The sequence below is a fragment of the Cnephaeus nilssonii genome (genome assembly GCF_951640355.1).
Source record: "Cnephaeus nilssonii genome assembly, chromosome: 4".
Classification (NCBI taxonomy): Eukaryota; Metazoa; Chordata; class Mammalia; order Chiroptera; family Vespertilionidae; genus Cnephaeus; species Cnephaeus nilssonii.
Genome location: NC_137075.1, coordinates 58074409 through 58091191, shown reverse-complemented (window position 1 = coordinate 58091191; position 16783 = coordinate 58074409). Strand labels below are relative to the sequence as shown.

The following is a 16783-nucleotide window of genomic DNA, read 5'->3' as shown; positions in this document are numbered from 1 at the left end:
ACACTGACTGGTCCATTTTCTTCCCTTTATATGAGATGCTACATTTGTCACACATGGGGGTACATTTCTAGATTTTTTTTCACTGATGCTATTTACTTTTCTGCCAATACTATACTGTTTTAATTTCTGGGGCCTTTTCAGTTTCTTGTAATGGTAGTAGGGCTAGTCTCCCTCATTGGTATTTTCCCCCCAGAATTCCCCCAACTCTTCATATTTATTCCTTGAAAGCACCTGGTCCAGTTGTAGAAAAAAAACATAAAATAAAAATCTGTTGGTATTTTGAGTTATATTAAATTTGTATATTAGCTCGATAGTACTGACATTTTATAATGTCGAATCTTCCATTCTAAGCACGGGGTGTGTCTTTCCACTTGTTACCGTCTACTCCTAGATATTTGGTAGGTTCTTTTTGTTGTTGCTGTTATTTTTTCTAACTGGTTGGTTTTTATACAGTGAAACCGCTTTCTTTGTATCCATTAATTTTTCACCCTGCTACTTTACAGACTTCTTTTATTGTTTATAGTAGTTTTTTTCATTGAATCACTTGGGCTTTCTAGGTATATAATCAGATAGTTTATAAATAGTGATAGTTTTATACCTACCTATCTAGTTTTTATACCTCTAAATTTATTTATCTTGTTTAATTCCACTGGCTAGCACCTCAGACACAATGATAATTAATATGGTGACAGCTGGCTTCCTTGTCTTCTTCCTGAACTTGGAGGGAATGCTTTAATATAAGGAAGAGTATTCTTGCTCCGGAAAAAAAAATTCCTTAAATGATAAACTTTATTCTGTAATAAAATTCCCTCAGTTCATTTAAAACATGATCCCACTCATAAAGAACATCATAAACTCAAATGTCTTCTGACACTAGCCACTGAGAGGGAGCTCTAGACTCTGTCACCCTCCACAGTCCCACGTCACCCAGACAGTGACTTACTGACAGCTCCTGGGTGATCTGCCGAATCTTCTGTCTCATTTCATCATAGTCTCCGTACATCCGCCTCCTTACTTTTTCCAAGGTGGCTCTCACCTGCAGCCCACAAAGATGCTGGTTAGAGAGCAAGCTATAACATTTTCATGCGAGATTTCCCAATCTTTAAGAAATCCTAATGAGAAAAGCCCCCCCCCCCACTACAACAATCTTAAAAACAGTACAATTTGGGAAATTACGGAATAAGATCACTCCTGATATCTGGATAGAAACCAAGAGAATTATATTATTAATAATAATAACATGTTATGATTATATAATTATAATCATTAACAAGTATTAGTTATACAAATAATAAACTCTGGAGAGAAAATGCTTTGTGGAAATTCACCCATCACCTTCAAACCACAATTCAGGCAAAGTCTGCCCCTTTTCCTATCACACATTTTTTTTACAAGTAGAAAAATTTTAAAACTTGTCAGCAAACACACAGATGAGAGGACCAATAAGCAAAAGCAACCTCTAATTTTCCCTAGCTCTGCTCTGACTGCCAATTAAATGTCTGGAATGTAATGTGGGGGGGGGGGGTACGAGCCCTGGAGAACCCATAAATTTGGAAGTCAGTTCCCCCAATAATCTGGTGCCCCCAGGATGGGCGAAGCGCTCAGGGATCTGCAGAGAGAACAGGGAATCTCTGGAGCTTTCACCACAGGAAGGGCTCCAAGGTTAGAGTAACCACAGGCATGCAGGGGACAGCATAGGGGACTCAATCTTGAAGTTGCTTTTACAGAATTAGCTCGTTTTAAAATCAGACATGTTTATTAGGGGTGACTGGATATTGGTGGAGATTTGGGAGGGCAGTTAAGATGCCAAGCCTTCCCCAGATGAATTCTAATAATAGCATACTTTCAACAAGATAGAAACAGACTCGTAGATACAGAGAACGACTGACAGTTGTCAGAGGGGCGGGGGTTTGGGGGCCTACGTGGAAAAGATGCAGTACACATTGGTAGTTACAGAATAGTCACGGAGATGCACATTACAGCACAGGGAATACTGTCAATAAGAGCGTGATAACTACGGTATGTATGGGGCCAGGTGGGTACTGAAAGCAGCAGGGGGACCACTCTGTGAAGTACACCATTTTATAACCACTTTGCTATACATCTGAAACTAATTCAGAATAATATTGAATATAAACTATAATTGAAAAATAAAAATTAGTAATTGCCTACTTTTCTGCCATTAACTACAAACTATTTGGGAAAATGGGGCCAAACTCAGTACTTTTTTTTTTTTTTCCAAACTCAGTACTTTTCACCGAGGGCAGGCAGAATGTCTCACCCGTGCCCTGAGTCGGTTCTCGTGCTGCTCACCAGTAGGAGTGGGCGTGATCCTCAGCTGGGTGGCAAACACTCAGGAAGCCAGGGACCAGAATCACAGCGAGAGAGGACAAACAATCCCATAGGAATGAGCAGGCCAGTGATGGATTTGAAGCCATTATCAAAAGGGGACCCGGAGACTACTTTTAGGTTGCAGAGCACAATGGAGGTGGGCACTTCGGGGCAGAGCCACCCCTGTGAGCTTGGCTCATGTCATCCTGGTCCACAGCCAGCCTGAACCTGCTGTCTTTGTCCTGATTGATTTGCGACTCTCCACCCTGCTGAGAAGGTTCACCTCTGAAGCCGTGTCATGTTATCTGGGGCGTTTCAATAAAGGACCAATCCTTTCCATGAGAAAAATACAGGCTAGAAATGTCCAAGCTGCTCCTCTACAGGTTTTGACTTTAGGGGTCCCTTCCCAGCCCCATGATCTACGCATGAGCAAACTGAAGCCTAGGCAGGGCTAAAGTTTAGCTGGGCCAAAGAGAAAGCTGGACCTTGAACCAAGGCCCATGAGGTACTCCATGGCCCCACAATGCCTTGTTGCTCATGAGCACCTCTAGTCCACGGGTCAATGTTTAGGGACCATAAATGTCACAGAAGCTCATTTTCTCTCTATGTAATCACTCTGGTTTGGTCAACAAAGGTATTGGTCAATCTACAGAGACCAAAAGAACCAAGAAGAAATGGAGATATATAACAGATAGATAGATACAAAAATTTTAGAAGGAAATGCTCCAAAATGCTAACTACTGCTCTGGTTGAATGGTGGAACTATGGGTGATTTTGTTTTCTTCTTATTACATTTTTGTATTTTCCAAATTTTCTAAAAAAAAAAAAACACACACATGAACTAAAAAGATTAAAAATGTAATATTAAATACAAAGAAATGGCATTGATTGGTCTGGATTTAACAATGTCTATTGGGTTGACTTTTTAGCACCTGTTTCATACCAACTGATTGGTCTTAACCAGCCACAGTCATGCCATTCCCCACACCAGTGATGGATTTGGGAATGGGCACGTGACCGAGTCCTGGTCCATGAGACATAAGGAGAAGCCTAATGGAGGGCCTTTACAGAGTGATCAGAGATGAGAGACTCCTTTTCTTCCCCAGACACTGTCATGTTTTCAGATGATACTATGAGCCTGAGGCTGAAGGAGGAAAGAACCAAGGGAAACTCAGAGAAATAGACAAGAGCCTGGAAAATGCCATGCCTAGAGCCACCTACCCCTAGACTAATCCCCACCTGAGACAAGTTGCCCTTATGAGTTGGCTTTTCTGTTACCTGCATCCAAAATCATCCAGATTTATACCATTATCCAAACTCATGCATTAGGAATGTCCAATATGATAAGCAAAACCAATTAAGAGCCCCCATACCATACACAAAAGAAGAAAGTTGCTGGTCTCCTGAGCAGTCCTACTAAGTAACACCCAGAAGCTCACTGTAGACCTCACTGAAGAACTACATCTGTACTCTTAACAGGACCATAAAGATATGTAGAAACATTCCCATCCAAAGTGATAACGCTAAGAAGTCTCCCAAAATATGTGTTACATTCACATCAATATTCCAACTCCACCCTCTTGCATGCTACAGAGAGAGTATAAACCAGAAACAAAAAAAAATCCTTAAGTGACTCACATCTTTGATGTAATTCATCTCTTCTTTCAGCTGATTGGTGGACCACCCATACACCACCATTTCTTTCTGCTGATTTTGATCTGATCTTCGCACCACGCCATAGACAACGCCCTGAGGAAGTTTCCTGGTTGGCTCCCCATTGCTTGGGTCAGGATGCTGGAAAAGGGTAGGAAAAGAGAAAGGAATCGTGACTCTTTAGGCCGTGTGAAGAGAGCTGTAGCAACAGGCCCGCTGTACATGGTTATGCGGGCTGTGCCCAGCACTGGGTTGCCTGGCCGCAGGCAGAGAGGCCAGCAGAAACCCAGTCCCTGCTCACCAAGTTGCACTGGGCCTGGGCAGAGCCTGCCTTTACCCTGGAGGAAGAATACCTTTCTCTAATTTCTCCAAGGCCTTGTCCATCCACCTAGAAGTGCATCTGTAGGGCCCCATCTTCCCAGAGGAGCGTTTTGCTAATTCCCACAAAAGGGCTAGACTTGTGTTGTCCCCAATAACAAGAGCAAGTGTCTGAACTCTGACATTCTTGGTAATGCTGTTTTTCCCCTTATACCAGTTCCTCTGTGTGCCTTCAACCTCCTCACTAAATATGTGGCCTGAAGTGCATGGGATTGAGATACCTGGGGGGAAATGTTGGCCACCCTCTGGCAGCCAAATTGTCCTCTGAGGCTAGGTCTGACCCTGGGACCAGCTCTGAGAAAAGGACGTGGGGTGAGTACACAACCTGTTGTGACTCTTCATGAAATATTTCCGAAAAACCAGGCAGAGGGGCGTGACCTCACTGCAAAAGAATTTTCCCACTCCTTAATTTCTTCAGTTAAAGTTTTGATCAGTTTTGGAGTGCAAATATCTTTAGGAAGAGGTACCATGCCCAAGTCCTAACATACCTTTCTAGAATGAAGGCTCAAGAAGCAGGAGAAAAAGGAATTAAGACTTGTGGAGTACATACTAGAAGCTAAAACTGTTTCCTAGCACGCTTAATCCTCACAGCCACTCTGAGATATAGTGATTGTCTTCTCTACTTTATAGCCCAGAAAACGAAAGTAAAACTAAAGTTCAGAGAAGTCACACATCTAGATTCAAGCCCAGTTCCATCTGCACTAAGTATATCTCCCCACTCGCAGGCTTTGTTACATGTCAGGGGACAGAGTAGGGGCCTCCCCAACATCAAAAGGAAGGAGCAAGAAAACAATCAAGGCCAGGGACTGAGATTTCATAGACAACCTGGCGGAGCCCCAGTTTTCCCAGGGGGGGGGGGGGGTGACCCTGGTACTTCAACAATGACGACGCAGCAGCCTGGGTTCCATCACGGCCACTCTGCTTTCCCACTCATTTTCAGGTCACCTTTGCATAAATTCTTCCCAGGTAAATATGTTTGACATATCAAACTGTCATTTGCATTTTAAAATCATTCATTTGTGGAAGAATAAGAAGTACTTTAAAATCCCATTCAAAATTTAGAAACGTCTAGAAAGATACATGACAAATGATTAATAGTGACCACCTCAAAGAAAGGACAGCAGGTGGTACAGGGGAGCTAGAGATCAGGATAACTGTCAATTATTTTACTGTGTACCCTTTCGTATGGTTTGCTTATACTGGCAATGTGAGCTTTTTTAAAAAGTAAGACAACAAAACATTCATTGCTTCCTACCCTTCTGCACATACTTGGAGAGAGATGGGCTATGAGGAACTCTGACCCTCTACGTTTGATTCTGGAAAATACTTCCACTTGAGTCCCTCACCCTTGTCCCACAGGCATTGATGAACTCTTGAAATTGTCCAAGTTGAAGTGAATGGACTGTTAAATGGGTCTTGGTGGAGTGACAAGCTGGGGTTAGATATCCCTGCTTTACTGGACATGGAATTAGGAAGAGGAAACGCTCTAATGAAACTCCCCCTGGGCCAGGAAACAAAAGCATGCTCTTTCAGCCACGGACTCCACCCGGTTCCTGCAAAACAAGCTGGTGACGACATAAGGCTTTGGTGAGATGCATTTCTGCAAAGCACACCCTCCACGGGAGGATTAGCATCCAGGAAAACGCTCAGGTGGCGGGACACAGAGGACTCTGCCTTCCTGCCCACGAGGGGAAATGAGGGCCACCACCACGGAGGAACACACCAACAAGGCCAAGGACATCAGGGCCTGCGAAGCACCAGTCTAGGGGTCATGGATCTAAAAGCTGTGCACATGGAAAGATCTGAAGATCCTTTAAGTAAAAAATACTAATTTTCATCTCCCATTTTTTGTTTTAAAAAAATGTGTGCTTGTGTGTATAAAACATCTAGAAAGATGTCATCCAAACCTTTAATGCCAGTTTCCTCAGTAAAACTGGATATCATTTTTTTTTCATTTATACTCCTTTATACTCTTTGATTTGGGGGGCTAAAAAGGCATTATGTTTGAATTAATAAGTTTTATTTCAATTTTCAAAGAGCTAAAACTAAAAATTATTAGGAAATCAGGATGAAAATAAAGGCCCACAGGGAAGGGCCCAGCCCAGGACTCTGTCCAGGAGCAGGACCACCCGCAGCGGCCACACCACAGGGAGAGGGCTCCTGAGGCCGTGTGAGGAGCTGCTGGGCTGTGAAGGGAAGGGGAAGGAACGTTTATGAAGCAGGAGAAGGGGAAAACATTTGTTGTCTAGTCATTTTATTATACAATATTTTTTAATCTTCACAATAACCCTCCTGTGTGAATATGAGTGCTTCCAAGGTGGCAGCATTCAAGTGCCCGTCTATGTCTTGTCAAATGTAAGCTCCTTCTTTGACTATAATGCTTTCAACGTAGCCAAGAGTCAGAAGAGAAACTGGAACTCGCATCTCCATGTGGCAGCCCAGACCTCAGGGTCCTGGGCCTTCGGGAAGAGGCGGGCCCAGGATGGGGGGGGCTCTCCTCCAGCCTCCTATGGTCCATCCCCCCCTCAGCCTCCACCCCACCCCAGCCTCACTGCCTCCTTTCTGTCCTTTTATCAGCCACCTTCCTTCTTGCCTCAGGGCATTTACACGCTATTCGCTCTGTCTGCAGGGCCCTGAAAGGCCCTCCCTCAAGGATAACTTCACTGGTCCTTCCACCTGCTTGGGTCTCTGAGCTACCCACAACCTTAATGAAGTGACTATTAGTATTGTTATATATGGAAGGCCTGCTCCCCTATCAACTGGAAGCTCCAAGAATTCTAGGGCCCTGTGTGTCTTCTTTTCCATCATAATTCCTGGCATATAACACGCAATGAGTTTCTTAATAAATATTTGCTGAATGCAGAGGAAGCTTTAGAAGCTGGAAGAGGTTCTGGGAATTACCCAGATGTGTACACAGGGTCCAGCTGAAAGAGACATCCTTGGGTCCTCTTAGATGGCGGAACAGGGAGCTGATGGTTTTGCCGCAATCATAAATTTGATATCCAGTAAAGCTGCAAAGGAGCCAAGAGTGCTATCATTTTTACCATAACGGGAGAATACAGGAAAAAAAAAAAGGAAAAAAGAAAAGAGTGACTTCTGGCACTATGTGGCTAAATGTTCCTCCACTTATATCCTTTAAAATATCTCCCTATAAGATAAATATTAACTTTTTTTGTCATGAGAATAACATTGTGATTATATGAGGAGATAGCCTTTATCTCTCAGAGAAATACACTTAACTAAATATTTATGACATCAGAATACAGGGTGGAGGAAGTAGATGAGGTGTAGGCAGGACAGGACTTGAGGGTTGAGGGTTGCTGGGGCTGGGTGAAGGGTCAATGATTCATTACACACCTTAGTCTCTTCTTGTTTGTGTTTGAAATTCTCCATAATTAAGTTTTTTAAAACTTCTTTATAATGATGCTTAGTATTAAAATAAAACAATTTTTAAAACATGTACACTAGGCCTACTAACAGCCTCCAGGGCCTGAAACAATACTAGGCAAAATCTCTGAAAACAAAAGCCCTAATACATGCATGGAATGAAAAGAAAGTTATCGCCAAAAAGGGAAAGGAAACAACCGTACAAAGGCCATCCCAGAATCCCTCGGTGAAATGCAGCAGAATTAACAAAGGCATAATCTTAAAACAGACTGGTCCCCGGGATATACTCAGAGCTTAAAATTTACTTTCAGGCTCATGATGTGGCTGTTTTCCCTAAAGATATATTTAGCAACCAGTGCCTTAGAAAGAAGGAGAAACCATAAAAAGTAACTCAGCCTAATTTCCTGCTACATGGGCTTCAGTGAAGCCAGTGACAGGTGACCATATTTTCCGAACTCTAAATCAAAATATGTGATCTTACAAGGAGATAAGCTCTCTTGAGGCAGAGACAGTATTGACTGTCTTTGCTGCTCTATCCCTGATACCCAGCATAAATAGATGCTCACTAAATACGTTTTGAAGGAAGGAAGAAGTGTAGACTATTTAGAATCAGGTCTATGCCAGAATATTTGGAGTGTTTGGTCATCTGAGACACTGATCTGTGCAAAGGAAGAAAGTCCTTGGACAAGAAGGGTTTGGGGGGATAAAGAACAGCAGAAACACAATTTAACATAAATCCAAACTGACGGTGGCAGCCGGCGACAGCCAGCCCCTGACCCCAAGGGCCCAGAAGGCCAGCTGGTCCCACCTCCAGGCTGCCAATACAGCAAAGATGGACCACAACATGAACTGAATGACTTGCAAACTAGAAGCTGAGGGACCTCGTCTTCCAGCCAGAGGGCAGCAGCTGACCCAGAGCCAGCTGAGTGCTGGGGCACTGGGCAGGCTCTCCATCCTCAGGCAGCACGGCACTTTCTGGAATGCGGCCTGACCTGTCTGACCTGTGCATCCGTCTGGGCAAATTATTGGCCCCTGGTCATTACTTACACTTGACATTGTTTTGCCTTCTTGGAACGAAAATGAACATGACAGCTGAGCCACAGCCTATCAGAGAAATAGGGAGGGGATGGGCAGCCCAGGCTCCTCAGAGAAATGGAAACCTTTGGCTATTGAGATATTTATTGCTGACTATCTCACAGACTGAATAGAGACCCCTTCCTAAATAAAATCATGCTTGGGGAAAAAAAAAAAAAAAAAAGACCACTTTGAATGCTTACCTATGAGAAGAAAAAGAAAAACTTCTAGCCAGCCAGAAATGCCAAAGAGAGTGAATTTCTAATGATAGTATCCTGATAGGAGGTAACGTCTTAAAGATATTACTTTACAGCTCTGAGCAGACAACAGACGCTTAGGCCTCACAACCCAGGAAGGTAGGGAGGGGGGAAGAAGGACATGGGGGAAAGTGATCAGGAACTTCTTTTCTGGATCCCAATACTGCAGTAGACACCTTAGGTATCCTTGACTGATTAAATATCCTAAACAGACTTTTCCTCATAGGAGAAAGTGTACAAGTTGGTGTTCCCATGACAACAGGGCCACGTCATAGACGCCAGTTGTAACTGCAAATCCTCTATGTGTAAGTTATTTACTTCACTGAGTTTCAGAGTCCTGAACAGTAAAAAGGAGATAATGCCACCAATTTCAGAAGGTCGTTCTAAGGAATTCACAGAGTAACATATATTTAAAACAACCAGCATGCAGCGGGCAGACTAGTAGATACTGACAGATTCTGTGATTGGTAGTGGTGTCTTTACATTTCTGAGGATCTGCATTCCTACTCAAGTCTACATGCTTCTCTGGATGCTTCTGTCTGTCTCTCTACCTCCCCTTCCTTGGGTCTTTTTGCTGTTACCATCATAGTCATCAAATTGACTCACCTCTCGACTTGACTTGGGAGAGAATCACAGAGTCTCAGAAGTTAGAAAAATGGAAAGAGTTGTAGAGTCCAGGGGAGTTGTAAACCCGCCCCTCCTCAGCGTCTGATAGAGCTGTGGGGCTGCGGGGGCCCTGCTGGGCAGCTCACCCAGCCTGACCTGTGGAAGCCACAGCCACTGCACTGCACTTTTACTGGTGGCACTTCTCTACATATTCCCTGGTTCTAGGCGAATGTTTCCATTTGCTGGAAGGGGAAACTGAGGCCTCTAGAGATGTCTTGACTGGCCTGACCCTACCTCGGTTGGTGAGGGAGCCAGGACTAGAACCCGGGCCTCTTCCCATCCTCCCAGGGCCACTCTCTCTGGGAGACATGTAGATCCTGCACGCTATCAGCAGGGCAGCCCCAGCCCCACCCACACCTGAATCATGGCAGCACACTCCCTCACCTGGCAACAGCCCGTGATGTTGTGTAAACAGTCACACCAAGACAGGAACTCGGGCTTATTCACCCAGGGCTCTAAAGGAAAGGGGGCTATAAAACTCAAGGGCAAGGGTTGCCTCCTTTTCAACATTTTACTAGGCTATGAAAACTCCCGACTTTTCCTAGTATGCATATATCTGCTCTCCCTCACTCAGAGTCCTCAAAGGTCTAGAGAGAAACAGATTCTTTCAAAACACAGGTCACTAAAGGACACCTACGATGGGGGGATACTAAGAGCTACTGCAAATATTATCTGCTTCAAACTACTTTGTCAATTTGCAAAAGGCTTCACCCTCACGGACTCAAAATCAGCAAAGTTCAGATCACATCCTCAAAAATTCAACTATACAGTGAGACCCTGATTCAACATGATAAGGCTGTTAATAGTTGGCGTTGTGTCTGTCTCTTACTTCTCTAATGTGTAAGAGTATGTGTGTTACTTAAGAATGCACTGTATATATATTTGGATAGAAATATGGATATGTGCATTCACGAAGTTCTTTGAAAATCATAGGAATTTAATTTCAAAATTATCTACCACCAGTATTAATTTCAATGTTCAACAATTTTATAAAGATTATATTCCACACTTACCAATTTACCAATTTCTCAACATGAACTGTGTGCTTACAAAATAACCAACATTTCCTCTCCTAAATTATTACTGATTTTTTAATAAACAGAAGTCCATGGCTAATTCATCTGAGTTGTTAGTACAATTTAAGGTGATTATATTCTACAAAAAAACATATTATGGGTTGAATTGTGATATACAAATAAATGTATACCAGTGCCCTAATCCCAGGTACCTCAGAATTTGGCCTAATTTAGAGCTAGGGTCAAGTTAAAATGAGATCATTAGAGTGGGCCCTAATCCAGTATGATTGGTGTCCTTATAAAGAGGAGAAAAACTGGATTCAGAGACACACATACACAGGGAAACACAATGTGAAGACTGGAGGGATGCTGCCACAAGCCAAGGACTGCCAAAAGCCACCAGCAGCTGGAAGCAGTGAGGAAGGATTCATCCCTAGAGCCTTCAAAGCAAGCATGGCCCCGCTGAGTGACACCTTATCCCAGACTTCCGGCCTCCAAAACCAGGAGCCAATAAATCTTTGTTATTTAAGCCACTCAGTCTGAGGTCCTTTGTTATGGCAGCTAACCTAGGAAACGAATACAAAGCCGAATCATCATAATCAACAGACATTCATTAAGCACAAACTATGAGTAAGGCAGGTGCTAGGCGCTAGGGAGAAGCAAAGACACCACCCCATTTCTGTGTGTGTAGATACGCATAAGTATATGGTGTGCACAAATTTCACAGGAATGTCTGTGTAGACATGTGGGAGTTCTTAGCAGCAGGTGACTAGGTGCCAGGTGAGGGGCAGCCTGTGAACCTATAGTTCAAGAGAGACAATCACCGAAGCACGGGCAGTCCGGGGAGTTCTCGGGGAAGCAGGTCTGAGGGACAAGGAAGACATGGATAAACTGAGAGATGGCTGGCAGAGACCCTAGGCCTGGGCGAGGGCCTTAGCAAGGGTTCTGGGGAGGAAGTAGATGCCATGGGTTTAGAAGGTAATAAGTGAACCTGTCCAGTGAGGGCAGACCAGCCAGGAAATTAAAAAGGAGATAATACTGACTTGGTTTCAGGTGGACTGAGAGGAACTGGCCAGCAGGCTCTGAGTCCTGCTACCCAAACAGGGGTGCCACACTGGAAACAACCCAAAATACTGATGTTTTGGCTTTTTTTTTTTTTTTTTTTTGTACAACAAAATATAATTATTTTATTTAAAAGAAGAAATATCATGATCCTTTTCGTCTATCCTTTGTCTTCATTTTCCATTTTATCTGAGAGAGGGCCTACGCCCAAGACTGAATCTCTTAGATAGGTTGTTTGGGGAAGAAGGTTCCAAAAGAACTAAATTTTCCAAGAGAAGAAGGGTCAGGCTCTGAGAGAGAAGGGGTTTGGCTCTGGAGGAAATACAGGGAGGGGTCAGACTCCAGTGAAGGACAGGGAGTTGGGTGCTGGCACCAGCCTCTCCCACTCCCGCCCCCTCCCCCACAAACCCCTACACACTGTCTTTGTATTCCCCGTAATGCCCTGCCCCATTTCCAGGATGACTCCAGCGGAGTCCCCTGGAAATAGATGAAACCCAAATGGCTCTGAGGGAAATACATATGCCGAACAAACCTAAGACAGGACAGCCGTTCTCGCTGTAACTGGGGGATGGGAATGCAAGATGCCCTGGCGGCCTGTTGGTCTGTTGGTCAGGGTCAGAACCATTTCTGAATGGGTGTGCCTATACTCCATTCAAATTTAAATGAAGCCCAGAACTTTATGGGCAACTATTTTCATATAAAAATATGAAATCCAGATTTCATATTTTAATACTAAAAATAATGGTAAAACTCTAAAATATCTGTATCCTGTACATAAAAATACCACCATGTCGAGAACACTGAGAGCCAGTGAGGCCACCCCCAGGACAGGGCTCAGGAGAGCAGAGCTGGCGGCCTGGTGGGCATCTCCCCAGAGGTGGCTCTGAGCTGTGTGAGGATGAGTTCTCAGAGGTAAGGTCGTGCAGAGAGAAGGGGCCAGGCCTGGTGGTATGGGCAGAGGGATACTCAGATTTATGGAAAAGGACATAATGACATCAAGGCTATGCAGCAGGCACAGCCCAAGAGGGGGGAGGAGATGCAGGCTGGGCAGTTCCAGGAAGGGGACCGGCTCCAGGAGGGACCGAGGGAGAAAAGCAAAGAACAAGAATCACGGTTGTGGGCGTCAAAGGGAAGCAATCTGGCATCCAGTCACTGCCACTCCACTCCGTTTTATAGGCCAGACACTGTAGTGGGCCCTTGGCCTATATTAGCTCATTTGCTCTTTACAACCAGACATTATTGTGCCTGCTTGAAAGATGAAGAAACTGAGGAGCAGAGACAGTATTTGAGAGGTCATCTGAGGCCTGAGAAAACAGCCTCAGGGCAGCTGACATCATCTGTAAGAGAAAGTAAAGGAGCAGACAGCCTCCCACATCCACCCCGTAGCCCCATGACTCCAGAAAGAGACGCTGCCTCTGTGGTGCCTGCCCCAGAACCTCCAGACACACCACTGTGAAGCTAGGCAGCATGTACCATGGGCCACACCCATCCGCTGCGAGGAATCCTCTCTCTGGTGACGTGGGAACAGTGGACAGAAGAATGGCCCCACTGGCAGTGGCATCTATGTGTGGCCGGCCACTCCATGTCATCTCACATCCTCAAAGTACACTAAGCAGCTTCGTGGCTGTGGAAAGAATAAGGCCCAGCCAGCTGCAGCCCTAACAGGGCCCTGGAAATCCTCCGAGAAGTTGCGCTTCATCAGAAGCCACTTGGGCCATTTACATCTTCCTGCCTCCACATCTCAGCCAGCTGCAGGCCCCAGCCTTTGCACACCACAGACCCCCCAAAACACCAAAGTCATCTCACCAGAACTCCTGGCATCTTGCAGGTGGGTGGGCTACGTGTCCCAGGGAGGGGCTGCCACGCGGAAGGCACATCAGAGGAGGTGGCACCCCCAGGGCCTCCTCGCTGGTGCCTGCCTCTTGCTCCCAGTGACTTCAAACCAGGAACCCCGTCAGGACTGGTGACGAAATCACCTAGAACAGCCTCGCATTTACCACCAGTGCCTTCGAGTGCTGCCACCACCCAAGGACTTCAGTCCTGGGGAAAGAGCCAGCCCCACCTCCTCCTCTCTACCCCAGTTCTTCTGCAGTGAGTCACCAATGCATCACAGACGGGCACTCCGGCTGTACACCTGGTCCACCCAGCATGAGCGGCATTATGGCACGTGATCTAGGCCTGCGGTTTCTGCCCCGTGCTCCTGGAGTTCTCAGGCAGGAGGGGGCCTGAGGAGCAGGGTTAAGGGAGACTGGGAGGACTCTGGCCTTCACCATCATCACTTCTGCCTTGATTATATATATGGGCTTGGGGTAACATTTTGATCAGAAGGAAAAAAAAGAGGGTCCGATTGCTTTAAAACGTTTGAAAAGCACTGTTCAAGACAAATAGGCAAATCAGCACACAACTTGGTTACCAACTCCCGCCTGACAGGGGGGGAAAGTGCCTGTTTCTTTGGGAATGCCTGGTTCTTCTTTAGCGGTGACGACGTGCCCTCCAGGGCTTCCCACTGCCCCAGTGTCAGCACCGGGAACCCTTCACAAGCATCCCCCCAGGCCTGCAGCACGGGTCACTCCAACAGGGCAAGTCCCCCACCTCCTCCACCATGCACAAGGGGACAGCCACCAAGGCCCTGTCCTGTCACTCACTCGTTTGGGACCCTTTTCAAAAAGTGCTCCTTCTGAGCCCGGCCAGTGTGGCTCAGTGGCTGAGCATTAACCTATGAACCAGGAGGTCATGGTTGGATTCCAAGTCAGGGCATGATCCCTAGTAGGGAGGACCACTTTTTTTTAAGTGGTCCTTCTGCGTCCCCACGTGCTAAGCTATCAATGTGCCCCTGGCCATAGCCCAGGCCCATTTCTCTTACAAATCTATCAGCTCTAAAAGGGACAGACAGGAAGGGGTCAGAGAGGACAGAGGGGGGACACACACTCCCAGCAACAATAGGGCCCCACTCAGTCCTGGTCACCAACAAGGATCCAGTGGCTGAAGCCAGGCCACCCCTGCTCTCTTTTGGTTACAAGCTTTTAGCCCCAAATGTTTTCTTTGGAGAATGTTCAGAGCTAATTATCCCAATGTATCTTTTATAGAGTTTTTTTCATACAGGATCTAATCAAGGTTCACCTATTATATTTGATGTTAAGTCTCTTTTATCTCCAACAGATTCTCATCTTTTTTTAAAAATAACATTGAATTTATTAAGAGATTCTGGCCAATTGTTTTGCAGATAGTCCCACGTTTTGGCCTTTTCTGTTTCCTTATTACTAGATTCAGTTAAACAAGTTTGGCATGAATATTACATAGGTAACACTGAGTACTTTTTACTGGGACAACCTCAGAAATCACATAGCATCAGGCCACCCCACTATTGGTTACTAAACTGGGTCATATATTGACTGATTTCAGAGAGGAAGAAAGAGGGAGAGTAGAACCATCAATGATGAGAGAGAATCTTTGATCGGCTGCCTCCTGCCTCCTACTGGGAATCGAGCCCACAACCTGGGCGTGTGCCCTTGATGGGAATCAAACCCAGGACCCTTCAGTCCGCAGGCTGACACTCTATCCACTGAGCCAAACCGGCTAAGGCCCTCTGTACCTTTTTAATCAGCAAGCAATTTGTGAGACCATGTGAATATACTGTTCCACAATAATCGCTCACCTATTAGTTTTTGTGTCTATTGATGACTCAGCCTAAGAGTTACAAAACAGATTTTCTAAATGTATCAGCTGATGTTCTATAACGATATCTCCCTCCCTCCCTCCCTCCATCCCTCCCTTTCTCTCTCTCTCTCTCTCTCTCTCTCTCTCTCTCTCTCTCTCTCTCTCTCTCTCCCTGATTATTATGATACACTCATGAAGGTTGTTTTTATCATTCAATGTGTCATAACCCATTACTGTCATTATTCTCTTTGGTGCTCAAACTGTCCCATGTTTGCCAGTGAGAGCCCTTTCACACCAGCTCCTGGGTCCTTTGCTATGACCCCATTCATTCGCCTTTGAGTGCTCCCTTGCTTTCTAGCAGGTGATGTCCCAGGCTCACCTGGTACTCTCCCTGCTCCAACCTGGAACCAGCTATTTTACAGGATCCTTCCAGTGGGACTCATCCTCTCTTTTCCAGCAGATAAGCAACTTCACATTCTCTCACCTTGCTCTAGTCATAACCTCATTTTCTTTCCTCCCTACCTCCTTTCCTGGTCATTCATCATTTGCATGAGCACAGATGGCTCTTTGTCCTTGGCAGCAGGTGGGGAGAAGAGGGGTGTAAGAGAGGGGAAGGAGACAAAGACCTACAGTAAATTTGGGGATGTTATCAACTATTTACCAGACAAGAAAAAGCTTCTTTTTTCATAGGTGACCACACAATTGGTTATTTCCAAAGCACGGCTTGTATTCTGAGTCGGTATTGTCTTATGATTTCAAGTATAAAATTTATGTTATATCATAGTTTATTGTTTTATTTTACACTTATATAAAATGCATGCAGAAGAAAACCTACTACCCACACCCTGGTATTCTTGTCCCCTTCTCTTGCTTAATTTGTCTCCATTGGCACTTACTACCTTCTAAACTATAAATGCTGCTTCATTTTTAAATTTTTGTTATTCTCCCAATAGAACTTATATTAAGTTCTGTGAATGATGGACATTTTTTTGTTTACTGCTTTGTTCATTACTATGCTCACAGTGTCTAGAACAGTGCCTGGAATACAGTAGGTACCCCATAACCATTTGTGAATGAGAAAAATGACTTGCCCAGGACCACAGGCCTAGAGGTAAGCAGGGTCTGCCATGTACCTGTAAGCCTCTGCTTCCATGTCACCCCCACCCCAAGCAGTCTGTTACCCCCTTCCTGTGTTCCCAGAGCCCTTCTTACACTTCCAGATGCTGACACGAAGTATCACATCATCACTGTTTACTTACATGTCTGTCTCGCCTGAAACACTGCAAGTTTCCCTGAGGCAAC

At 45.1% G+C, this 16783-nt stretch overlaps 1 protein-coding gene across 2 annotated transcripts in view; it reads right to left on the bottom strand.

Moving 5' to 3' along the window:
* The window catches only part of MYZAP (myocardial zonula adherens protein), a 92029-nt gene that overhangs the window by 61750 nt on the left and 13496 nt on the right, over window positions 1-16783 (bottom strand). For both annotated transcript variants that reach the window (XM_079768055.1, XM_079768054.1), the window contains exons 3-4: window positions 3970-4125; window positions 944-1036 (exon numbers count right to left, since the gene is read on the bottom strand). In XM_079768055.1, coding sequence (XP_079624181.1) covers window positions 944-1036; window positions 3970-4125 — 249 coding nt within the window. The remainder of the gene's footprint in view (window positions 1-943; window positions 1037-3969; window positions 4126-16783) is intronic.